The sequence below is a fragment of the Henckelia pumila genome, chromosome 3 (genome assembly GCF_033568475.1).
Source record: "Henckelia pumila isolate YLH828 chromosome 3, ASM3356847v2, whole genome shotgun sequence".
Lineage (NCBI taxonomy): Eukaryota > Viridiplantae > Streptophyta > Magnoliopsida > Lamiales > Gesneriaceae > Henckelia > Henckelia pumila.
This window is the reverse complement of record NC_133122.1, coordinates 63918978-63944959: the sequence shown is the minus strand read 5'-3', so window position 1 is coordinate 63944959 and position 25982 is coordinate 63918978. Positions and strand designations below refer to the sequence as shown.

General features: G+C 35.7%; 1 protein-coding gene across 3 annotated transcripts; it reads right to left on the bottom strand.

Annotated features, from left to right (window-relative positions):
• Positions 1 to 638: 638 nt before the first annotated feature.
• On the bottom strand, positions 639 to 25079 carry LOC140887516 (uncharacterized). Of its 3 annotated transcripts, XM_073294782.1 has the most exons (26): positions 24578 to 25077; positions 23177 to 23338; positions 22408 to 22482; positions 21790 to 21868; positions 20358 to 20422; positions 19517 to 19606; positions 18072 to 18161; positions 17856 to 17942; positions 17538 to 17621; positions 15114 to 15233; positions 13834 to 13865; positions 13540 to 13672; positions 12575 to 12677; positions 12159 to 12499; positions 10355 to 10896; positions 10204 to 10267; positions 9978 to 10080; positions 9647 to 9819; positions 7659 to 7784; positions 7049 to 7119; positions 6379 to 6441; positions 2333 to 2405; positions 1414 to 1533; positions 1247 to 1324; positions 1033 to 1083; positions 639 to 941 (listed from the first exon to the last, which is right to left on the bottom strand). In XM_073294782.1, exons 1-26 carry the CDS (start codon positions 24827 to 24829, stop codon positions 840 to 842), a joined length of 3279 nt encoding a protein of 1092 aa, XP_073150883.1. In that variant the 5' UTR covers positions 24830 to 25077; the 3' UTR covers positions 639 to 839. The 3 variants fall into 3 exon arrangements, 2 of the variants coding, with proteins under 2 accessions (XP_073150883.1, XP_073150882.1); XM_073294781.1 differs by having other exon boundaries at positions 12159 to 12677; XR_012151911.1 differs by lacking the exons at positions 639 to 941; positions 1033 to 1083; positions 1247 to 1324; ... (1 more) ...; positions 2333 to 2405; positions 6379 to 6441 and having other exon boundaries at positions 7062 to 7119; positions 7659 to 7731; positions 12159 to 12677; positions 24578 to 25079.
• Between the last annotated feature and the right edge of the window lie 903 nt (positions 25080 to 25982).

The following is a 25982-nucleotide window of genomic DNA, read 5'->3' as shown; positions in this document are numbered from 1 at the left end:
TTCGCAATGGTCAGACCCAAGAACTTTTAAATTTGTCAGACTCAAATATATGCTTGGCCAGACCGCAATTGAGGGGGAAAAAAAGAAGGGAGAGAAAGGAAAACGATGGGAAAATAATTTAAAATTTAAAAAAAATGTTAAAATATATAATAATAGTTAAACTATAGGACAAAATGGTAAATGTATAGAGCAATCCTTTTTCTTAAATAAATCATAAACCACTCCCTTTTTCCCTATTAATATTTAATACCACAATCAGGTTACGGTCGTGGAATCACATCGTTTTTTATAATTTTGAAAGATTTTCAATTCTTGCATTTTTGAATGTATACATGTCATGCTAGGAAAATTATGCGCAAGTTGTTATTGGAGACATGTTACTTCAATATTCAATTCAATGCACAGAGGAAAGAAATGCAGATGGGGAGAGAACTTTATTCGTCCGTTTGATTTTAAAAACCAGGCCAAAAAAGCACTTTTTAAAGTGCTTTTCAGTTAACAAGGTGTTTGGTTGACCAAAAAAGTGCTTAAATAAGCACTTTTTAAAGTCAAAATTAGAGCTTTTTTAAAAACCAAAAATTGTAGCTTTTAAAAGCACTTATTTTAAAAAATCTCTACAAAATCCAAACGGGCTCTAAATCTCAATTATTCATCTATATGAAACTAATTCGAAAAGCCAATTGTACTTCACTATTTATAGGAATATGATAGATTACAAGTGAGACACCTTATAAAAAATGGAAACAAGGTTCCAACTTCCAATTTACACGGATGGTACGTATTTTATGAAGGGAGAAAAATGGACTCACAAAACGTATTTCAAGTCCTTAGGCATCGGGTCATTCTATTTTTTCCAACACTTCCAGCCTGGTTTTCCTTTTCCACCCTTTCATTGTTGCGACCAGGTTGATCAACCCAACAATTTGGGTCTTACTATATTCCTACAGATGAAGGCATGCCACAATTCAAAAACAAAGTCGCGGTGGATGTTCCAAAATAATATTATTGCCAACTCAAATGTAATTTTCATACCGGATGAGCGCGTGACCAGTGAACATATTCAGTTTCTGGAAGGTAAAAGGCCTGTTTGCAAGTGACAACAAAAAACAATGTAACACATCAGATGCTGCAGCTGTGATGATGATCTTACGTTTTCCAGACACACTTGGAGTGTGAAGTCAAGTTTCTGAGTGTGAAAATCAGCAAGTTCTTACCCATTTGAAAAGTCACCGAATGCAGTATTTACCTTGATAAAAGTTTCAACAGCCTGCAATTTGGGTCCAACTTCAATCGAGACAAAGTGCTTTAGGCCATTTATTAATACCTGAGAACAGGAAGGCACAATGATTCCAAAGGAAAACGTAAACAGAGGGAAAAGAAAAAAGCATCGTTCAAGCACAAGTAAAGAAAAACCTGAAGATCCAGTGACATGAGTGCCCTCCCTTCATCCGTACATCGTTTCACTCTAGATAAGCCTTCAATGAGGCTTTCAGCAATAATTTCAAGTCCATATTCTAAGAGGAGATCTTGAACCTGGAATCAAGTAAACAGCAGGGAGCACATCATTAACTTTGATAATGACAAAATTAATCAGGCCCAAAATTAATAAATGCAGGAAACATAATCAAATGATTTAAAATTGACTGATGCTTGTCTCAAGGGAAATTGAAAACCTATATATGTCTGCACACGGGAAACTTTTGAACGTACTCATCAAAATGCGAAGTGGTACAGTTTCAGAAAAAAATACTGCAACATGGGATGGGAACATATGTTCTCTTGCTTGAGGGGGAGTATGGCAAAATAAATAATAGCTTGTATATTAGCTAATTAGGAGATTTATGTGACAATCTGTATCACTAGAATTAGACTAATTTGATTATTTTTCTATTTTGTTTGAATATCCCATAAATCAAGAGATCTGACAAGTTCCTATGTTTCTTTTCCTAGGACTATTAAATAATAGACAAATGTGTATTGTTTAATTTATTTTTGTATCAATGAAGAGAAAATCGCCATCTACATGGTCAAAAGCATAGAAGAGAATTTGTTGCAGCATACAGCCATAGCACGCAAACAACAGCAGCTAGCACATTCAAGTGAAAAGTTACTGAAAAACTAAAACTCGACACCATTATTTTTTTTTAATAAGAAACACAAATATTATTAAAATAATAAACTCAACACCATTATTTCACAACCCTATAGCAAAAAATGTTGGTCCATTGAGAATGTCAACTGGCCAACAAGAATCCCAAAGTTTCACATGAAATAAATTCTCATTAGAATCCAAGTTGAAGCATTTATGAGAGTATGTTACAGCAATCTTTACCTCCTTACGGATACCCCCATGAGCAAGCCTTGTTTTGTAGTGTTTAAATTCCCCCAGCAATAAATCAACATACCTGTTAAACAATTATATATGGTCCTTCAATCCTCCAGCAACAAACGATATTATAACCTAGGTTTAAGATCTATAACTTAACTAAAATCATGTGGGAGCTGTGTGATGAGGGTTGAAGCTTATAGAAGAGCTAAAGGCTCTGAAAACCAAGAAATGAAAAATAACAAATTTGCAATGCATTTGCGACTGCGTTTCACAAAATTTGTTCATTCCTTTTCAAACTCAACATACCAACACCATATCACAAACTTGTTCTTTTCGAACCACTTTCACTTTGAATTTTCAAAGAGCCGTCATTACATTTTACAAAACACCTTCTGACTTCCAAGTTTCTGCTTCATGCTTATTAAACACATTTCCAAATATTTTTATCAACAAATAGAAGTAACTGAACAAATTTGAGCCCGATAAATATTGTTATATGATCTAAGATCTTGATAATTCAATTTTTGTAGATTAAATTCTTTTTTCCCTAAGTAATGCTTTTATATGATGTCATTAAGGTTGCACTTAGATAAGTGAATTTGTTTTGGTAAAGAATTTGAGAAACAAACTCAAATGACACCCATTTTGGATACATTTGCTATTGGAGTTGCTTAAAATGAATATAGGATATATTTGAAATTCAATTAGGTTGTGTTTGGATGGAAGGATTAGAAATCCATGCATTTAAATATATTTTCATGGTTTAAATAACTTAAACAAAAGAAATTCAAACACATCTACATACTTATTTACTCTGCAATTATATTAGTCAAAATGCATTTCAAATTCTTGGAATATTTTAGTCATTTTTTTTTTTTTTGATAGGAAACATATGTATTATATATAAATGAAAATGATAGATTACAAAAAGTGGACCAGCGATCCACGCTAGCTAGCTATATTCAAAGCCAAAAAGGGCCTCTAACAATGTAGATCAAAGCCAATTTCCAATCCCTATACAAGTCTAACATAGACAAAGATTTAAAGTTAGAACCCTTGAGAGCCCACGTGGCAACTCTCAGTTTGATTTTATCCCAAGTTTCCTTCTCTGATTCTTCACTATCTTCAAAAACTCTTCCGTTCCTCTCCAACCATATCGACCAACACACGCAATGAACCACTACTAGCCAAAGAACTCTCCCTTTTTCACCTAGCAAACCTCCTAGATCAGTGGCAAAAAGATCTTTCGTTGTTTTCGGGATTACCCAAGATAATCCCAATTCCTTGAGGACCAGGTTCCACAAGTTCCCTGAATACGGGCAATGAATAATCATGTGATCTTGAGTTTCTCCTCCCTGCTTGCATAGCACACACCTGTTTGGGCTAAGGGACATGTTTGGGAGCCTCTTTTGAATCAAGTCGCAGGTAGGCAATCTTTCCAACGCAGCTGTCCATGAGAAAACCTGAACCTTTGTCGGAATGGTGGCTTTCCAGATTGGGTAGAAAAGAGGGAAGCTTGGGAAACGCTCCTCTGGAAAGAAAGACTCGAAGAAGGACTTTACCGAAAAGACTCCGGAACTGTCCCAAACCCATTTCCTCACATCCTCCGCTCCCTCTACTAAGTTCACCCCCCTCAAAACTTCCAGCAGGTTACCTAGCTGGCTCAATTCAGCATCCCTCAAATCGCGTCTAAGATGCAAGTTCCAGGTCAAAGAGTTAAAGGAAAAAGACGAGTCTCGACAGACGAAAAAAGAAATCTGCCTATTGTGCTCCCTAGATATCTGAAAGAGATTAGGAAAGAGGTCCTTAAAACTAGAATTTCCCACCCAGCAATCTTCCCAGAATCGAAATCTCTCTCCCTAGAACCACTGCCCTCACAGAGTGACTGAAAGCCATATACGTCCTTGATATGAATTTCCACGGACTTCTAAACGTGTTATGTCTAGCCAATCCCGCATCCCATCCATTCTCTTGAACTCCGTATTTGCTCGCTATGATTTTCTTCCAAAAAGTGTCCCCCTCCGACGAAAATCTCCACCACCATTTACCCAACAGAGCCTTGTTCCGAAGGCATAGGTTACCTATTCCCAATCCTCCTCTATCTTTAGGTCTACAAACTTTGTCCCAGCCTACCAGGTGGCAATGAGCCTCCCCATCCGGTCCATCCCACAAGAAGTTCCGCATAAGTTTCTCCATATCCTCTGCAACTCCTCTTGGGATCCGAAACAACGACAAGTAGTACACGGGGAGGGCACTCATTACTGCCGAGATTAGCGTTAGTCTGCCACCTCTCGAAAGGAAAGCTTTCTTCCATCCAGCTAGCCTTTTGGACATCTTAAAGGTTACTGGCTCCCAGAATGAGACCCTTAAGGGGTTCCCTCCCAATGGCACTCCTAGGTATTGAATGGGCCATGCTTCCACCCCACAGCCGATCTCCCTAGCCAACCCTTCCTCCACTTCTTTATCACAATTACAGCTCAAGAGTGCACTTTTGTCCTTATTGATTTTCAAACCGGACATATCACAAAAAACAACCAGAATATCCATCAACAGCCTCACGTGATCCTCATTAAGCGCAAAAAACAAAGCATCATCGGCAAATTGAATGTGAGAGACCTCAACTCTATCCCTCCCTATCTCCCAACCTCTAAAGATGTTTAACGCCTTTGCCTTGTCAATCAAGCGTCCCAAAACATCCGCCACAAAGTTAAATAAGAACGGGGACAGCGGGTCTCCCTGTCGTAACCCTTTCTCCCCCTTAAAAGTACCAGTCGGTCTCCCGTTGACAATAACCGAAAACTTAACATTGTTGAGACATCCATTAATCCATTTCCTCCATCTATTCCCAAATCCTTTCTTAAGGAGAACAAAATCCAGAAATCTCCAATTAACGTTGTCATATGCCTTCTCAAAGTCAGCCTTGAAAACCCAGCCTTTTTTCTTTTTCATTCTGAATTCCTCCACTGTCTCATTCGCTATCAAACAGCAATCCAAGATTTGACGGCCTTCAATGAAGGCACTCTGTGAATGTGCAATTGTGATCTCAAGCACCTTCTTAAGACGCGAAGCTAGCACCTTGGCGATTATCTTGTAAAGACTAGTGACTAGGCTAATCGGTCTAAAGTCCCTAATGCGTAGTGACTTTTTCTTTTTTGGTACCAAACAAATGTATGTCTCATTCGTTACTCCATTCACAACACCTCCCTCATAGAATTCCTTAAACACTCTCTTTAAGTCCTCTTTAATCGTTTGCCAACACTCCTTATAAACTTCCATTGAGAAACCATCCGGTCCCGGAGCTTTTGATCCTTCACAATCAAACACTGCTTTTTTAATTTCCTCCTCGGTAAAAGGTAGCTCGAGCTGCTCCATAGAATCTCCATCAATTGCGCTCCATTCTACCCCTTCAATACCCCACCCCCCTCTCTTTGGTTCGCTATAGAGTTTTGTGAAAAACTCTATAATTGCTGATCTGATAATTTCTTTATTGGAGCTCACAGTTCCGTCTTCCAATTCCAACCTCTCTATACTTGTCCTGCTTCTCCTTTGGCTAAGTAACGAATGGAAAAACTTTGAGTTGCAGTCCCCTTCCTTTAACCATTTGACTTTTGCCTTCTGGGCTTCCATTTGCAATTTCCTACATGTTAACTCCTCTAACTCAGCTTTGACAGCTCTTCTTTCCTCCGCCACATTATCCGATCCCGTACCTTCCCATTCTTGAGTATCCAGCATTTGAATCTTGTTTTCCAGCTCATATCTCCTCATGTCTGAATCTTCTTCTATTTAACTTATTTAAGGATGAAAATAAATTCGAAATCATGGATTTCAAATGACTCAATCCAAATGCAATTTAAATTTTGTCCATCCGAGCAAATTAAAGAATTTGTAGTCATGGATTTAAAATTCATCAATCCAAATGCAATCTAAAGGAATTTTACTCAGTAATACAGGATGTCCAAAATAATGGAGTGACAAAAGATTACTTAAACCATACATTCTTAATAAATTCCTCGATGTGATGAACTGTGTTAAAAGGATAGGGAACCTACCCATTATGCTCTAACCCGAGTTCCTTCACCTCCCATTTAGCATTGGCAATCCGATCAACATACCTGCTCAATTTTCTCCAGTCAATACCACAACAATATGGCCTAGCAATTAGTAAAGACACTGCAGAAGGAAAACATGATATGCCATTAACAATTTAATGCTGCTAAGTTAAAAATGCCAAAAGCAACCGTCAATCGAACTGTATATCTGCCTATTTTCAGTCAGACCCTGAACTCTAAATAAACCACCAAAAAGATATGTCAGGAAAACAAAAGACAAAAACCCATCCAAGCAGCTGCTCTTATCAGATAAGGGAAGAAACCAAAGTGAGCGATAGCTTGATTTCAACGCATGATAGAAAAGACTAGATTGATATCAACAGCGAGAGGATTGATTTTCACTTAAATGACAATTTAAAGAGAGAGATTCGTTAGTGGTAAATGCTTCACATAATAACTGACCAAGTAACTTTTAATTGCATCCATCTACTTATGGAATTTTTCATTTTCATTTTCATTTTCATTTTTGAAAGAGCTTATAGAAATTTTATGAAGTAGCAATCTCACACATGACCAACTTTTAATTGCATCCATTGACTTACGGAAAATTATCATAACCAAAGGAATGTACAACCAATGACTGATTGAATAATATCTCATCATATCTCACCCATCAACATGAAGTAGCAATCTCGCAGTAGACCTGTGAATCTGCTGAGTAAGTTCTGGAACAGCATCCACCTATAATTGAATTCCACATAAAATATTGGGACAAGATTAAGATTCGAGCTTCTACAATAAGGTAGCATGAGGATTTTAAGGCATTCTCAGTTTTAGATTTATTAACGGATTGGAGTTTTTGTGGTGTTGATATAATCCGAGCTTTTGTTGCCTAGAGCGGAGACCTCTTGTCCGCTTTTTGTAATTAACAACTGTTCATAATTTACTATAATATCGTTTCCTTTTGAAACAAAAAAAAAACAAATGACCAGCAAGGAGAAAGTAATTCCAACTTTTAGACTAACTAGTAATTACAAAATCATTGAGAATCGTATACAACCTCGTAAAATTAATAAAGTCTTGCATCTTCTATGATTTGAATGTATCATATGATCTTAGCAGTATATATTTGCAGATCCACGAGTTAGAAATTGCAACCAGTTTGAAGAAATGAAATCCAAGTATCTAACCAGACAATTCTTCTCAGTCGGTTAATGAACTACTTGAATAAATGCATCTGATTACGACATGCTGGCCTAAAATGTAGTTGCAGGACATACCAAATGCACATAAAAGTCCTCAACTATAGCTCCATTATTCTGCAGAAGCCTTGATTGAAGATGGGCTTTAGATCTATGCAACAATTTAGCAACAAGAGATAGCGTGTCAGCACCAGCACATCTTTCCTGCAGCATAATGTTAATCCAAATCACTCATATAAAAGTCAAACTGTTACCCCCAAAATCAGAACTAGGAAGCATTACAGAAATATAAAAATTCCCAAGTCAAAATGAGAATTTTCTGCTCATTCTTTTAATGCCAATAAACATAGATAATTTGTGCATGTTGAGGTGTCTTGGTCCTGACAACGAAGAAGAAAGAAAAGGTGGAAAAATTACAAAAATGAATGTTGGAAATATACAACAGACTGGATCAAGTATCAACCAATTTTAAGTTCCATTTCTCATAGCATCATAATACGTATTCTTTAGCATCAAGCATAATCCCTTATCCTGTATTAGGAGTTGCAATATTTTATGCCCAAAAGTTTACGGCTAATAGAGGAAAAGGTTGAGAACCATTCTTCAAATTAAGAAAGTTGAAAATCATGGCAAGGAACTTTGTCCCCTTCATCTTCTTTAAAGTGTTTCCAGGCAGGGAATTTTTTGCAACATCAATTATTTTATTAAGAATGTTCGCACAAAAAAAAAACCACTTTTGTATTCCTCATCTTCCCTCTTTTTGGGGTTTCTAGCTTTTTAGCATGCATTGGCGGTGCCAGGAATGTCATTTGTGTTTCGGTGAATTTCAAAATAGCCACATATTATCAGAATCAAACAGATGGAGAAGAAACAACCATGCATTACACACCAGGTAGAGGTAATATAGAGTAATAAAAACAACAGCCGAGAGTGGGAAAGAAAAATCTGGCACCAGATGAAAAGGGAACCATATGATTTTTTTTTTATATATAGAAATCGCCGATGAGGCCTTAGCCCAATGGCTAAGCCACTAAGGTTGAGGCCCTAAGACCCTTTGGTCACAGTTTCGATTCATGTTGACCGCGGTTAGTTTTCCTAATTTATTTAAGTAGATTTAGAAGTTTTCTTTATAATTCTTATGCTCGAGATAAGCACGTCTCGAGTCCACGCTCAAGTCCGTCTGTAGTGCGGGCAGCTACTTTATATGATTAATTTGGATCAAGATTGTATTGCACTCTCAAAAAATATATGATAGAAATTCACTGAAGGCTCTATAGTAATCTGGTAATGATAGGCACAATCACAAAGACTATGACACAGAAGATTAACATAGAAGTTGCCAAAACTTGAGGAACGTTTCTCTAATCTCTAGCATAAAATTGTTCAAACCTCAGTCAAAAAGGAATATTCTTGTTTTTTTGACATGATTAGGGAGTCGTTAATTTCTTTTGTAATTAGTGGATATCTTGTCCATCTTTTGTAAGATTTTCTTCTCGTATATAATATACAAGTGTTTCTTATAAAAAAAAATATAAAAAAAAAGCATGCAAGCTCTACCTCAAAAGGGACTACAAGAGAGAAGGGAAACATGCAAGTAAAATCTCAAAAGATGGTCAGCTTCTGAAATATAACCCTTTGCAACGTAAATAGACTTCATAACCAAGATGAAAAAGGCAAAGCTTCTCTAGCGCTAGACATGTTTCCTAGTTCAGATCCCAAGAAAAAACACAATGTAGCTTGGTCGTAAATTCTAGAGCAATCATCATATAAATTGTGAATTATATATCCTTGTTATAAGTTTTTTTTTATAAGAAACAACATTATATTAATTACGATAAAAATATGGTGTACAATATGTGGACAAGTGATCTGCCATCGACAAAAAAGTTGTCATGATCCTACCCCTATCAACAAAATGCAAAGTATATCCTTGTTATAAGTTAATTAAACGAATAAGAAAAAAAAACAGCAGTGTAATTACCATGCAAACTACTAGAGAAACCGATGTTAGTTTAGAACCACATCTTAGCAAATTAATAGCAGAATTACTTATTTGGCAAAAGTACCTTCAGACCAGAAGATGTGCTATTCAAGTGAGTGGGAGGACTGGTAGGAGTGACATCTTTATGAGATAATGAAGTCATGGATGTTGGCGACGAAGAAGAAATTGGTGAAGGCTGAGGTTTTACCCACTGGTCATAGTCTTGTGAGATCCTTGACAGTGCAGTCTTTAGCTTGTCTGATGAACGCAAGGAAAATGATGGTCAGAGAACCATCTTACTCCAAAAAAAAAATGCATTTCACCATATTGAAGACGACATAACCATGATATGCCATAATACATAAAGGGGTAAACAAACAATATAGAATATGAATCAAGGGAGAAACAAAACATACGCGGAAGAGAGTAATTAAAGCCCTTTCCACCAGGGGGAATGCCATGCTGGCAGAATGTCTCAAATACAAAGTGGAAAAAGATACCAAACAACTGGCAAATTCCCTGTTAAAAGGGGATTATTCAGTTATAACATAAAGAGAGAACAGATAAGAAAAAAAATATAAAGGCACAACAAGACATTGAAGAAGGAGAAAAAGCATCTACCCAAGAGAGCAACCGGCCTACCTTAAAAAATTCAACGTTGATGATCTCTAATTTCTGCATCAATCGTGCATACTTGTCCATCAACCTGATGAATGGACAAAAACAAAGCTGAATGATTTTTATGAATGTGCACGTAATGTCATACAATTAGAATATAAGACCCTACAGATACCTCAATAGACTAAGTGATGATCCTGTTTGCGCGATTGAATCTTCATTGTTCCCATGAGTCAGTTGATGCCTTGAATGATTTGGTCTGGAGATACGACTAGGAAGCTGACTATCTTCGTCAATAAAATCTGCGTGCAGATCATCATTTTCATCTTCTGAAACAGGACTTCCATTAATATGGTTAGCATCACCACTTCCGTGAGAAAATTTGATATCCCGGAGTTTCCCATTGACATTTCCAGATTCTCCATGAGTGGCTACGCCATTAAGGTGAAAGGAATCAGAATACTCCAGGGAATTAACATTCTGTTTCAACAAGAATGGATTTCCACACTCCAGCCAATATGAAAATCCGCTCCTCTTTGATCCACCCACAGCTGAACCAACTGATCGATTGGCATGAAGTAATCTCGCACTGGGAGAACTATCGGGTGAAATAATGAGGGCAGCTCCATCACCAACAAGTCCCGCAAAACTAACTACTTGAACTGTTTCGGGAGGCATTATCTGCCAGTTCTCCTTTTCCATCACCATTTTCAATGCCTGGAAGCCAGATGATTGTCTAAATGTTATAGAAGATGAATTTACTGAATAGAAATACATTGAGAGAGAAATTTATCATTTTTTAAAAATTAAATATGGTTTTGCCAGTGAACGAATAAGCGTATTAATATTTTGGACAAACATAAATCATTTCATGCAATGAAAAATATCATGGTTATAAGGGATTTATAGCTGAATTTTATATAACCATCACAAGACTTGAAACAAGATTTAAAAGAAATTCAGGTAGTAGAAGAGACATCCCTGGAAACCGCCAAATCTTCATTCTCAGAGATTACCACGGTGTTTCTAAAACATTACCGCGGTGCTTTCCATTGACACAATCACCAACCTTTCACAAACTACTGTGCCATCGCACCAATTTCCACTGGCCCTCCCCCCTCCCTTGCCACATTCATCCACATTTTTAAAAACCCTAGCATGTCAATATTCACAGTTAGTATCCCAATTCAACACAGACCTATAACCACCCCAGCTCCTCAGGTATTATCACTCAGGAACATCAATGTCAGCCCCAGTTACTGGCATCTGTTTTTTTCGTGTGCACACATGCACAGAAAGAAGTCCAGATTCTAGTTAAAACCCAAATAATCATAGGTCAAGACACCAGTCAGAAAGTTTCCTCCTGAATCTTAAATGGGTAAGAACAATAATGAAAAGTTTCTTCAGTCAATCTTGAACTTCTCGAAGTTTCAAACATGGGCATCGAAGCATGCACACGTGCAAACCTCAAGTTGGAACTCTTAATTTTCACGGGATATTGAAATTTAGTTAGTAAATAAATAAGAGATACATCTTAGTGCCTTCAAGGTGGCACTGAAGTTTTGTGTTCCAAGCAGTGAATAATAAAGGTAAGGAAAATTTAGAGTAAATGGGCAGGAACACACGTGATGCGTCTCAAAATTTCTTCCTCTGTTCTATTTCGTCTCTCAAATTTTTTCCATTATTCTTCCATTTCATATAGCAATCGGTCAGTAGCAATTTGCACTCATATAGCAATCGGTCAGTAGCAATTTGCACTCGAGTCTCATTGTTTTGACTATGGAATCCAATGAGCAAGAAATGTATATATTTTGATTTGAGTTCATGAATCAAGTCACATAAACAAAGTAGTTAGTATGCACACCATCATAAAAGGAGATGACAAACATAAACACTAAAATAGAAATACATATTGCTACCAAGAGGTTATTGTATGGATGTTTTGCTGCAAAGCAAAAGATCACAGTTTTAAAACTTACATAAATATTCTGCCGATGGAAAGCAACAAAATAACCTTCACAAATGGATTTGAGTTTCTGTCGGAATTCAATAGCTTCTATTCCACAAAAAGCTTCCCCAGCCAGAATGAAGATACTTAGGTCTTCATAATTTCTTAAAAATTGATGAATGCTACTCGAAGTAACAGCAGAAGAAGAAAGTAAAACTGCTATTCGGCTCGTCGTAAGTTGCCACAGGTTCTTCCGACCCCTCTGTAAGGTATGTGAAACAACCAATGTAGCATCTTTTCGCAGGAGGAACCACGGGGATCCACTACTTGATGCCGCGCTTCCATTATCTCGTCCCTCTTCATTTGGATGATCTACAGGTGAAGAATATTCAGGTGGCTCATCTGTTGATGTTAAAGAAAATCCACTGGCAGTTGAAAGGTGTGAACCTTCTTCTGCTAGAAAGGAGGAAGAAGCTTCCCTCTTAGAATCCTGTGAGATCCCAGATAAGTTACTACGTTGCTTCACACTGGGAGAGTGGAAGGATGAAACCTGTCAGAGCACGTATACAAAATTGACTACTCTCAGTCACAAGTAATTCACATCAAGTCACATTGTGACTTCTGAAGACAGGAGTATATTCTTATCTGCAAAGTGCAAACTACTAATATGAACAAAAGAAAATGAAGCGATGTGAGATACGTCATCCTCAGCATAACCTAAGGTAATTAGATAAGGAATTAAGAATTTGATTCTAATCATAAACTTGCATGAGAAATAATGCTATTATAACATTGTGCAAGCGGTAAAAACAGGTAAGACAACATATTGTGGTAAATTTTCTTCTTTTTTTTTTAATAAGAAACAATATTATATTAATTACCGGAAAACTATTGAGTACTATAGGCGGACAAGTGATCCGCAATCAACAAAAATCTCATATGAGTGAATAACTTTTGGATTACATCCACTTCTGTAAGCATACAATGTGACAATAATCAACTAATGTTGACGAATAAGATTTTTGAGGCAAGAAAACATAAGAAAGATATAACCATCTGCATCAGAATATTCTGAAAGGGAGTACGAGCAATATCGTCCAAGATGTCGTAGTTTAGAGACGTAATAGTCTAATAGACAAACAAAAAGAATGATAAGACATATCGAGAACTGATTTTTCCAAGATAGGTTTTAGCTTCGAAGAGTCAACACACATAATATGAATATATAAAAAAGTGGACCTAATTGATGATACGGTTATGATGAACAATGACAAAGATATTAATCAAATCAAATATGATAAATACATCATACTTCCAAAAATCATAAGAAATCATTTGATTTTTGCCAGAATACATACTCAACAAAGGAGAAGAAAAGAATGGACAAAAAGATGACAGCAGAAAAAACTTACATTCTCGTCCAGTTGGAAGCTCATTATCGAATAATATGAACACATCTGCTTAAAGAGAACAGATAGTGTTGCTAGCAAACACTGTCTAAAATTGGATTCAGGTATCCGTAGACACAAATCACTGTACGTAAGCCTGGCCAGGATTAAAAAACAAAAATCATGAAATGCGTGTAAAAACAAATGCTACTTAGTAGGCGAAAGGAATCTCTCACAAACATAAAAATAAGGGAGGCGTCCCGAATAATAAGGTCAATATCAGTGTTTTGCCAAACAATAGACAAAAACAGCATATACCTTACATTCTGCATGTTGGAATCTTCCACATCCTGCAGTAAGTCAAATTGTTAGCTGCTAGTGTGAACATAACATCCACGACCAAGATAGTCAATTCAAGGAGTTGAGGATTATTTTCTGACATCCATAAGACCATAACAAAATAATAATCACACCCTTGTAAATTTGTCCAAACAATAAAAAGCAAATAAGTAACAAACAACACATTTTACACACCATTAAAAAACCATAAATATTACAAATTTATTAACATATGTTGAGAGTAAATAATATCTGCCATATTAGTTAAGATGAAAGAAAATACAAAAGTATCCCACGGGGTTCAGCAAAACACATTATAAGTAACCTTGCTAAACAATGACCGAAGCAATTTATTTTAGAAAGAATAAGTGATTTTACTCGTCATCATTTTTCCAGTTTATTCAAATACTTTCAAATGGTCTTCAATAAAGCACATGACAATAAAAAATATAGGACTATGACTGATATTTGGATCTGCATGAGCTCTGCCTGACCAGTCTTGTTGCTTTCTTCTTTCGCTTATCCCAATTTTTTTCCTATTGGTTTTTTTCATGACCCTTAGGTGGTCATATGTACAAGCACCTATTTTCTTGCATTAAGAACTACACATTCAAGATACAAATCCCTCAGCGAGTCTTACCCATGCATCTGGTGTGTCCCTAAAATGACCGGATGTGCTTCTTTGTAGGAGGTGAGACAAGGGGAGATGACAGATCTAACAACCAAAGTATACCAACAATAACGCTGGAGGTAGGAGAAAGAGGAAGGAACGGTGTAGATAACATTATCCGACACAAACACAGCACAGGTTTTAGTGCAGGATGCCAAATGATAGAGGTATCTCCCAAAAGATGGTACAAAATGATACAATCATCATTGTCACCACAATGTCATATGCAACAACGGCATGAAATAATTACTCATAGAGATGTCATTTACTTCGGGTAGAGCAAAATATAGTTCATCAATCCTGTGGGTTATAAAGAGGAAGTTAGGGACATATCCATCTACTTGAGGTACAGCAGATTATAGTTGTTTATCAACCCTCTGGGTTCTCCAGAAATCCAACCCACTGAGCTACAGTTTTACTGAAGTAGTTTCATGAAAGCAGTAGTGTTCCATGATGATGTCCACTGGGTAAATGATGATATGATAAGTTTTTTTCTTGTGTTTTGTACTTCGGTCATTTGTTCCAAATTAAAACCATAACTATTCAATAAATCACAGGTGCTTGACTAATGATATGTTGTAAAAGGTACCTCCTGCACAATGACCCTCAAAGCAGAGTGGCTTTCAGTTAGAGCCTCCTGCATAAAAAAACTTTGTATCTTTTCAGCTAAGCCAGAGACATCACCAATTAATGCATATGCATCGATCACCTGCATGCAAGAAGAAAACATGAATCAAGACCATATATTCACATTTGATCTGATGTGTGTTTGCTTGAACCAGACACAGTCAAAGTACGAGAAAAGAAAGGATATGAAACTTCATTTGTGGGTTGCTAACTTCTTTCCTCTTAATATGATGAAGAAACATTTACCATTAAATACGTGTATATTTGATAATTTAGTCACTTATAAGTTAGCTTAGTTCCTTCAATTTTCAGTTAGTTTTGACAGCCGTACTCATCTCCCGTATGGATACCCTTGCCTTAATAATACACAGAAAATGTTTATCCATCTTTCATGTTTACTCTCTATTCATAACACTAATTTCTGACAGGAAATCACAAAGATAGAAGCCCTCTCACAGGAAAATGGGAAAAGATTGAAACCAAATCCACTCCCATGCTATTAGGGCATATCCTTTATATTCTTAAGAGTGGAAATATCAAGACCAAAATACTAAATACATGATGTGACTCGATGAAATTACTGGAAATAGATAGTTACCATGGAAATATTTGGGAATAAATATATTGTAACAGTGGTAGAAAGTCGAATTTCAATCCAGAAGCCTCATCAGGTCATCACAGTTGTCATGATGGAAATTTTATATGCAACACTTCAATACAATATAATGAAGTTCGCCAGTTAATCAGATAAGTAAAGAGTAGGTATTGTCCAATCAAATGCAAGCACATAATAGAACTTTTTTATCCCGGTCAATTATTATCTAGTGACATTTTAATTATGTTCTTATTTAGAGTAAACTGAGGCTATACTGCACCCAAAGGAACCCTTTTGAGTGGTTTGGGTTCGAGTGGTTTGGTGGGTCAACTACATTTACCAGCTTAGTGTTTTATAATACCTTATGATCTCCTAGACTTAGTATAGCCAAAACTAAACAATAATTCCTCTATTTACTCCTCATGCCATGCATGGATTTAAAATTGACAAATGAGATTCAAAAGAACGTAAAAATAAGAAAGAAGTAATCTCTATAATTAGAAACAAAGAAATAATGCACAAAGTTTGTAAATATAATCCATAAAAAGTCTTCGTTAACCATACTTAAATTTCTTTACATTAAAAATAGGTCTTATATTACCTTTTATATCTTAATGGATATCTTCAGTTTCTGTTTTTAAAAAAAAAAAAAAAAAAAAAGTCAACCAACTAGATCAAGGGATAGCCAGTTGATTTCCCATGGCAAGTTCATGGGTTTGGGCCACATCGAGGGAGCAAGTGAAAAGAACACCCAAAACATCTTGTTAATTGAGATCGATTTTCATCCAATGAAAAATGCATTACAAATCAATTTTCATCGATTTTACTCTTCTCATCCACTTCAGAGACAAAAACATGAATAAAAAGAAAGTAATGGTGAATAAAAAGATAAAGAGTGGGACCACCTCCATCGGGGACATACACTGCCGTGAGAGAATGAAAGAGGTGGACGCTCATCAACATAAAATAATGTGCCCACAAGAACAAATCAATCATTAAGTAAAACACCAGTTATAAAGATCAATGTTTTCATAACCGGACCGGTGATCAAACCGGTTTACCTTAAAAAAACGGTCCAACCGGTCGGACCGTTTTAACCGGACGGTTGGACCGGAAAACCGTTTATATAATATAATATAATTAATAATATATTTTAAATTTTTAAAACCCAAAATATGTATATAAATAGAAAAATACATAGATTTATCATAGTTTGAAAACTAAATAACCATATAAATATATTCAAAATATTAATTTTAGTTATATATTTTTTAAAAATTAATTAATTAATTAAAAAAATCTAATATTACTAAAATAATATTTTTCATGAAGTACAAATTCCAAATAATGTTGTATATATATATATTAAAATATTAAATTAAGGTTTTAAAATTAAAAATATATTTTTTCAAAAAAAATAAAAAAAAATCGAAAAACCGGTTGAACCGGTTTTCTGACCATAAAAACGGTTTTTAGGAGCAATCCGGACCGGACCAGTGACCGGTTCCCGGTCGAACCAGTTGAACCGGCCGGTCCGGTCCGGTTTTGAAAACATGGATAAAGATAACCTGTCCCAACTATTGATCGTGTTTTTTTTAATAGGAAACGAGATTATATCATGTAATAACCAACTATTAATTACAAAAAGTGGACAAGATAACCGGTCCCAACTATTGATCATGTTAAATGAAGAGGAAAAAGATATTTGGAAAAAAATAGTTGGCAAACCAATAAATTGCACATTATGCATTTAATTCTAAATTATTTGCATAAAGTAAACGCGGCACTAACAGTTAAATAGTCATCCTCTTTGAAGTCCTGGCACACTTTTGATAGAAGTGAATCCAGCTTCTGAAGAGTTTTTCCCAACCATACCTGCATTAAATCAAAACAGAAAAAAAAATGAACAAACTGATCTATCGTAGAACTGCGTAGAGACTAAAAGGCAATAAGGATGGATTAACAAGTAAAACAACACAAACCCAACAAAAATGTAGGTAAATCTATATGTGCATACAAGGACGAAGCAGATCACAAGCACGACAAGAAAGATCAGGAGAACTCATTGCTTTTATGTACTAAAAAAATAAATGCAATTTCTTAATCCACCTCAACACCACTGGTCATCTCTTTCACTACTGAAAGGCCAGACAAACTATCAAGAAGCTGCAAATATTCAGATAGTATTTGGAATGCCTGAAATGGATGAGTCACATTGTTAGCAAAAACGTTTAAATATCCACAAATATACATAATTAATGTGAAATCATGAAAATCATCTTGGAGAAAAATAAAGAATAAAGGAAACAGCAAGGTGAATAATACCTTGGAAAAATTTCCTTCCTCGACAAGAGTTTCAAGAGCCTCTTGCATGTCCACTGCATGGCCAATCTCGGTTAGAATGGGAAGCAAGTCCTGCAATTTACAAAACAATAATTTAGACGCTAACGTACAAAGTTTGTAATTCGATTAAACCAGTAAGACAACAGTGCTCAATTTCTCTCCTAGTTTAAAATAAGAAAACCAAAGGTCAAAATTTTGTCGATCACAGTTTGGATCGATTTTTATAATCAACCAAACTGAAAACTTGTTTGGTTAAAGATTTATATGATAAAAAATCCAAACCAAACCAAACCAATTATTAATATAATTATAATAAATTCTATATAATTACGTGCATAATGTTGCAAAAAATATTACTCGTCGCAAGTATTTTTATAGCTGCAGATTTGTTTGATTGACAGAAAAAATAACAGTAAATGTGGTTAAAATAGCAACACTACATGTTTGATTATCATGTAAAAAGCATGATTGTTGTAATTGACTTTATTGCTTTTCAAATCTATTTCTTTATTATTTTCTAATAGATATTTATATGATAATATATATAATGACTAACAACAGATGATGGACTTTTTTAGAGAAAAAGTCATTCATTTGAACATTCATATTTTTCACGTTAAACTTATATATTTAATGTTAAACATTATATTATTAAATACATACTGGTAGTCAGATTTGTCTGAGTTTATGATGGTTAAATGAAAATTTAAATTATGCTTAATAATCAAACTATTTAATTTAAATATATATATATATATATATATATATATATATCAAAACTTAAAATTGACAATCCAAACTGAATCATTCAAACCCCTTGGTTTGGTTTGTTACTTTTTAAAAGGACTAGATTTGGTTTCATCCAAACTTTCAACCCTATTGTTTTTTTTTTTTTTGATAAGAAACTGAACTTTCAACCCTATTGTTTAATCGACATTGTAGAAAAAATAAGTCGGAATTGATTTATGTCGAGAAGAGAGAGGTACCAATAGCATTTGTTTCATCAACATTCCTTTTTACAGATTTGCGAAAAATTGAGCAAAAATATGCCATGTCCTAAAACGACGTAGATGATGACCAATAAGAAACAAAATATTCAATGACCAGTTACTACGGACAGCCGGTCGAGAACTCAATTGAGCAATTTTGGATAAAAATTTCTCTATTTTTAAACACAGTGGATTCGTATAACCTAAGTGCCTGAAGCAAATCAAAAAATACAGCAAATAGATTATAAAAATCTGAAAAATGTCGACAATTAACAAATTTCAAATAAAATAAGGAACAATGAAATCAAACTAGGTCAATCTATCTTAAAGCATGATCTGGATGCATCAGACTATGTGTAATGATGCTTTCATGAGCAGGAGAAGAAACAATAAGTTGCAAGGATAATAACTTTTCTAAACTCTCAGGAGAGAGATTACCAGAAGTGTTTGTTTCTTTTTGGAATTTGTTGTCACAATGAGATCCCTAGACACTTCATTCCTTGAAGAGGTGAGGTGTCTTCGCCCATTCTGCATAGATCAAAAGTACAGTAGTGGTTAAACGAGTGAGTTTGGAAATTTTTTAAGAACCGGAAGTAGTCCGTCCGTCCAAAATAGCAAACAAATTAGAAATAGGCAGAAACTTTAGAGCAAAAAAAAAGGATATAGTTTGAATAAATAATGTGAAACCTAGATGATGTGTTTTATAAAAAGAGTTGAAAAGAATATATTACATTCAAAAGTTTATAAAACAAACATGTGGAGGGCTCTTTGAAATCTCCTCAAAAGCCCAACCAAATAGAATATTACCTCCCCCCTGATCACTCCCATTTAGTACAAGCACAAAATAAACCAAAAACACGTTCAAAGGTATCAAATTATTTCACATGATATCTGGTATTGGTAACTCTATTTTGTTCTTACTAGAACTTGTGAAAAGTGGAAATTAGAAAGTAATAAGAAAGACAATGACATGAAAAAAAAAAAGAAGAAGAAGAAGAAAATTTGATTATTTGATAGATTACGTGATGGACTTTAGGCACAATTTCATGTTCTGGAATTCGTATTTGGAAAAGATAATAAGTTGTTTCATGTTTGTTATCAGACCTTCCAATGATGGGGGGAAAACATAACTTTAGGTACAATTTTATGTTCTGGAATTCATATTTGGAAAAGATAATAAGTTGTTTGTTATCAGACCTTCCAATGATGGGGGGGAACATAGGGAACACAAGTACATGTGAATATTCATTGCTGAAAGGCAAAAGAGTCACCTGCTTACCATGCAAATAACATTTGCAATCTTCAAGTCCTTCTCCAGTTCCCTCACAAGATTCATACCCTTCACTGAAACAAGTATCTATTTGATAAAATAGTCTAAGAAGAAATTTCGTAAGGTACTGCTTTTTTTTTTTGGGGATAGGAAACAAGATTATATTATACATATAGAATTTAGTGTTACATATACAAAAAGTGGATAAGATATCCGCACACGGAGCCCGTAAAAGTCAAGACAATATCTACAATATATCAAGCTCCAATCTCTGACTAAGTCTGAAACCGTAAACATGGCAAACTCCTTATGATTCCTAATCCACGTAGAAGCAGCTAGATCTTGTCTCAACACGCTTCACTGGAGTCCGCTATATCTTCAAAATTCTCCTATTCCTTCCCAACCAGATAGACCAGCAAATACAATGAACCACTAACGTCCAAAGCAATCTCCCCCTCCTACCAAGGTCGCGTCCTAGATCAGTGACAAATAAATCCTTCGTCGATCTCAGAGCTACCCAAACCAACCCCAGTTCCCCCAGAACTCTACGTCAAAGGCCTCTCGTGAACAGGCAATGAATAAAAATGTGGTCCTGGGTCTCCCCCTCCCACTGGCATTGCACACACCAACTAGGGCTAAGATAACAAGTTGTCCAACGTTGTTGCAATGTCTCACAGGTAAGGTACCGCTAATTCATTATTACAAAACCCGGTATGGTGTCTGTTATGCCATGGGAAATGAAATGCTGGTTGCTGCCAATCAATCACATGCATTAAAGTAATTAAACAAGACAAAATCATCTACCAAGTTCTAAGACTAAGGATTATATGAATGTGAAATTAAAAAAAAAAAAGTTAACTCCTTGCACCATCAAGACAAGGATGTGATTGGAATCAAAACAGTGAGCATCCAATCAACTCCATGCTCAAAGGAAAGAAAAATCAGAGTGGAAATAGTCTCATAAAACTCGTTCATAATTAACAAGGAACAAGAATTCGAGGAACAGGAATCACATCTATAATCCAACCAGATCTAAAATCATCAGCCACAACTATCAGGAAAATGACTTTATAAGCATATGCCCTGAGTTATAATTCACCGGTACAAGCTCTACGGGAAAAGAAGAAGTTCCCAAGTGAGGCAGCACCTTTTGTATCCAGAAAACAGTGCATGGACTTTATGCTTAAATTATAATTCATTTGGATCCCGATTGAATCTGCGTCTCATCTTCCAGAAATCAGACTCAGATTTGTAAAAGTTAAATCTGGTCCTAATTAGCCCACTGGTAGGCCATGCACTGGAGTTATCACTCAGGTAACATGTGAGAACAAAAAACCAAAGGATAATAATAAAGTTAACAGACTGGTAACAATGCCATGACATATCGTGATTGCCTCGGAAATTTTATCCAGGATATAAGAGTTTGAAAGATGAAACCCACCCATTTCTTCGTGATGTTCCATGACATGACGTGATAGGCGCTCGGAAATTTTATCCAGTTGCGCTAGGCGAAGAGTGGCCTGTTAAAGGATGTAAAGCATAATGCATCTAAATTAAACATTTTGCTGGAAAATTAGAAAAACTGGTTACTAAAAGAAGAAAAATCACATGCAATCCTTTAGAATTCAGCCAAGGGTGACCTAAGAGCAAACTAGTAGTCAAATAAGGATGCACGCATATGTGAAAACATACAAACCCTATAAATGGAGATAAAAGAAATGGAGGATAAAGGGCTTAGATGCATCAACCCGTGGCTGCAACCACTTTTCAAAGATCCAAGTATTGACAGGGCACGACAAACCAATGTAAACTGATAAACGCTAACCAACCAGAGAAGTATGTTCAAGGGCAGACGAACCCAGAGAAGAGACCCTTAGAATTAGCGATATACATGAAGCAAGCTAGGAGTAATAGAGGTCACAAATGCAACATGGGCAAGAAAAGAGAATAAATGAATATAAAAGAACCCATCCCCATTCACATCATTAAGCAAACCAAGTCAATACTAATTTCAGTAAATGTTTTGGAGGCAAGGCACAAATGTAGCAAAGACAAATACCTTCTCCTCAAAATATGAAGGTTCAATCTCCTCAGAGGGAATGTGTTCCAAAATATATCTTACAGGATCAAACTCCTAAAACAAATACAACAGATTTATCAATGGAATGGCTTGAGTAGGACAGAGTTGCGAAATGTATTCAAGGAAAACATACATACCACAATAAATGCAATCTATGAAAAACATGAGTATCGGTCATGGAAGTGGATATTCAACATCAAACTAAAAAGGAAAAACTAAGATATTTTGCATGTCCTCCCATAATAGAAATCAACAATCATTTTCATTTTCAACAAACAAGGCACAATAATGTAAATTGTGACATCTGAAATCATGCTCAAAACAGTTTTTTCTTCATTGAATTCTATATCAGCTATAATATAATCATGAAACTAACTATAGCATCATACAGTTTCACAGGTAAACTTGAATATAGATGCGATTTACAAGAAGTGCTTGTGTCATTGGGCAAAGTGCTTCAAAGACAACTCATAATACCAGTCTATTTTTACATATCACCCAGGATCAGGTCTTCATCCAAACTGTCCCAGGAGCACAAAAATATCAACAGTCTGCTTCCTCCATTGATAATGACAAAAAATACGAGAGTGTTTGATTGAAATCTCTTAATGTGTATAATCACGGATGGTGTTAGTATTTTTTGTATCTAAAAAATATATACAGCATGCTCTATTCTGTTGACATATCTTTTTTTATTAAATAGTAATTTAAGTCAATCAAAAAAGGCAACTAAATAATATTTGATAACCTCCTCGAAGAATTCTTCCTCAAGCTCATCCACCGCTTGAGGCCTGCATCCATACATAGAACTTAACTCTTCCGAGCTCAAGGATAAAGCATGCCTTTGATGTGGAGGTAGTCCAGCAAGAACCCGGGCTACAGCTGCGGCGGCGGCGGCTCGTGCTGGAACCTGAGCACAGATATTTTCAAATGTGTCAAGTCAGGAATAAGCAAAGACTCACAGATTACCCTGCATACTTCTAGTCAACAAAAAACTCACACACTTTTTTATAAAGGGAACAATCAACAAATATACTGAAAACTTGGAACAAAGTCTACATGATCCCACTGTGAGCAATAAAATAAGCTCTAGTCAAGTTTATTTATCAACCAAAAACATATAATCATGTATAAATATTCATGGACCCCTAAGAACAGTGAGGCGGAACCATGGAATTAAATATCTCTACGAGACTACGAAAATATATTAAATATCCTAATCAACTAAGAACTATGATCAGTTTTGGTGGAACTTGTTCGAGACATTCTCTGCCGATTTTCCCCCTTGAATAAAAAAATGGGGCATAATCACAGTCATAAGCACCTCACTCAATGTTAGCAGCCTTTGCATATGCTAGCAAGTAATTAGCATTATTGGTAAATTTTTAAACCTAGATTTCTTCAAATGTGTGACACTCTCTTTGAAGACAAATTTGAGGCCACAACTATCAAACCACAAAGTGAAACTTAATTAAATTAAAATCTAGCACCCTATGTCAACGTTCCCGACTTGAATCAAATTAACATGGGCATTTTGATTGGTACCAATAATTGAGTCCCTGTGATCATTCAAATCAGATGTTGCATCATATGCAAATATTATTGGGTACTATAGCCAATATCCCATTTAACTACTTCAAATCCTAAATGCCAATCTCTCCCTTGATGAGATAAAGAGCACTTCATAAAGCATGTAACTAAACCTGAATTTCATGCATGCGCAAGATTTTATTTACCCGGTGATATTGGTTGTACTTATAATCTCAAAAAAGTGATCGAACATTTTTTGACTACTTATTACTTAAGTACCACCATATTTTACCATCACCTACTTATTCAGGCATATTATACAAAGAGTCACCTCAAGCATATAGGAACCGGCAGTCCCAACAAAGGACTGGACACTAACTCTGAGATAAGGATACTATGGTATAACCCACGCATGCACGAAGCCATCCAACAAGAGCAAACGCTCGTGGATACTATAAATAATTCTGATAATCAACTATATTTGCCCTCCCTCCAGCCATCATCATAGCTTATTTAACCCACCAAAAGCAATTCATCAGGTGCATAAAGTAACATCGTACTCGATTAGAACTTTGTGTCATCAGTTCTACGCATATACGGCACAGTAAAATCTTTGTACCTCCGGGCGATCCGATGGAGATGGAAGAAGACCGAGAGAACGAGCAGAGCGAACGGAGCTAAGGATCTTCTCTCCGACCTTGGACAAGTCCATACCGCCTCCTTCTCGGGAGAAGAGCAGCGATCCCAGAAACAGATACCTGGACAATTCAAACCCTCCCTCACCTAAATCCCCAACGCCACCAACGGCATTTAGCAGCAGAAACGGACTCAGAGGAAATGGCAGTGCTTGTAAATCCGTGTTCCGCTGCATTTCAGTTACTCCCCGCTGCCGCCGCGGATTGCCGAATCGCACCGCCGCATTATCGCCAGATCAGATCGGAGGTGTAGAAAATTCAGCTCGGTCAGTGGTAGATGGAGTTTTCGCGGGGGTTTACTCCGATCGGATTGTGTAGACTTTGTTGATTAGGTATCGAGATTCAATACTCTAGTTTGGAAGTAAAATTGACGAGGAGAAAATAATAATCACGTTATAAGTGGGCTGTAGCATCAACAAGACTGTTAAAATACGGGTGGAGTTACTTACTTAAATTAATAATAATTCATTACAAATAAAGGTATGATTTTATATATATGTGTATGTCTACAAACCATGGGGTGGGGAAAAAAGTATTACGATGTTCTAATAGGTTGATGAGATATTGGCACAGAGATGATATCCACATGTTATATCTAATAAAATAATTTTAATTTGGTTATGTTGTTTGTATATCATAATGAAATCAATTTTAGATTATTTGATTTAATATAAAAATACTAAAAGGTTCGATCATATTTTATGGATAGGGCTTACATGATTTGCACCAATCACAAAAGTTCACAACACTTATGGGATATGGAGTAATATCCTATGGATAAGACTGAATTTTCCGTTATAGATAGCAAAATATGTGCAAGTAACAAAAAAGGGGAAAAAACGAAGGAAGATTGATAATAATTTGAGTGCTACCTTTGAAGAAGTGGATATTTATTTACAGAGGAATGAGAATTCTCATTTTTGTTAAAAAAATTCTGTTGTTGTCATAAAATCACTTGCTATTTAAAATATTGGTTCTTACCTCATTTGTTGAATTTCGAATAATGTATATTTATACCCTATTTAGATTGATGTAGTAGAGTTTTATTATGCTGCTCAATAACTATGTCCAACGTGTACAAGTCAACTCACTTATTATACTGGTCAACTCATTTATTGTACATGGTGAACACGGAGTTGGGCATAGTTGTTGGACAGCATATAAAACTCTGATATAGTATATCGATAAAAAAAATTATTGTCCAACTATCATATTCGATATTTTTTGAATCCTCATAATCTTTTGTATTAGCTATCTATTGGTTGGCTTCCTTTTGAGTTCAGCCGTTCATGCACCTACACTAGTTCATTCTCACACTTGAGAGAAGGC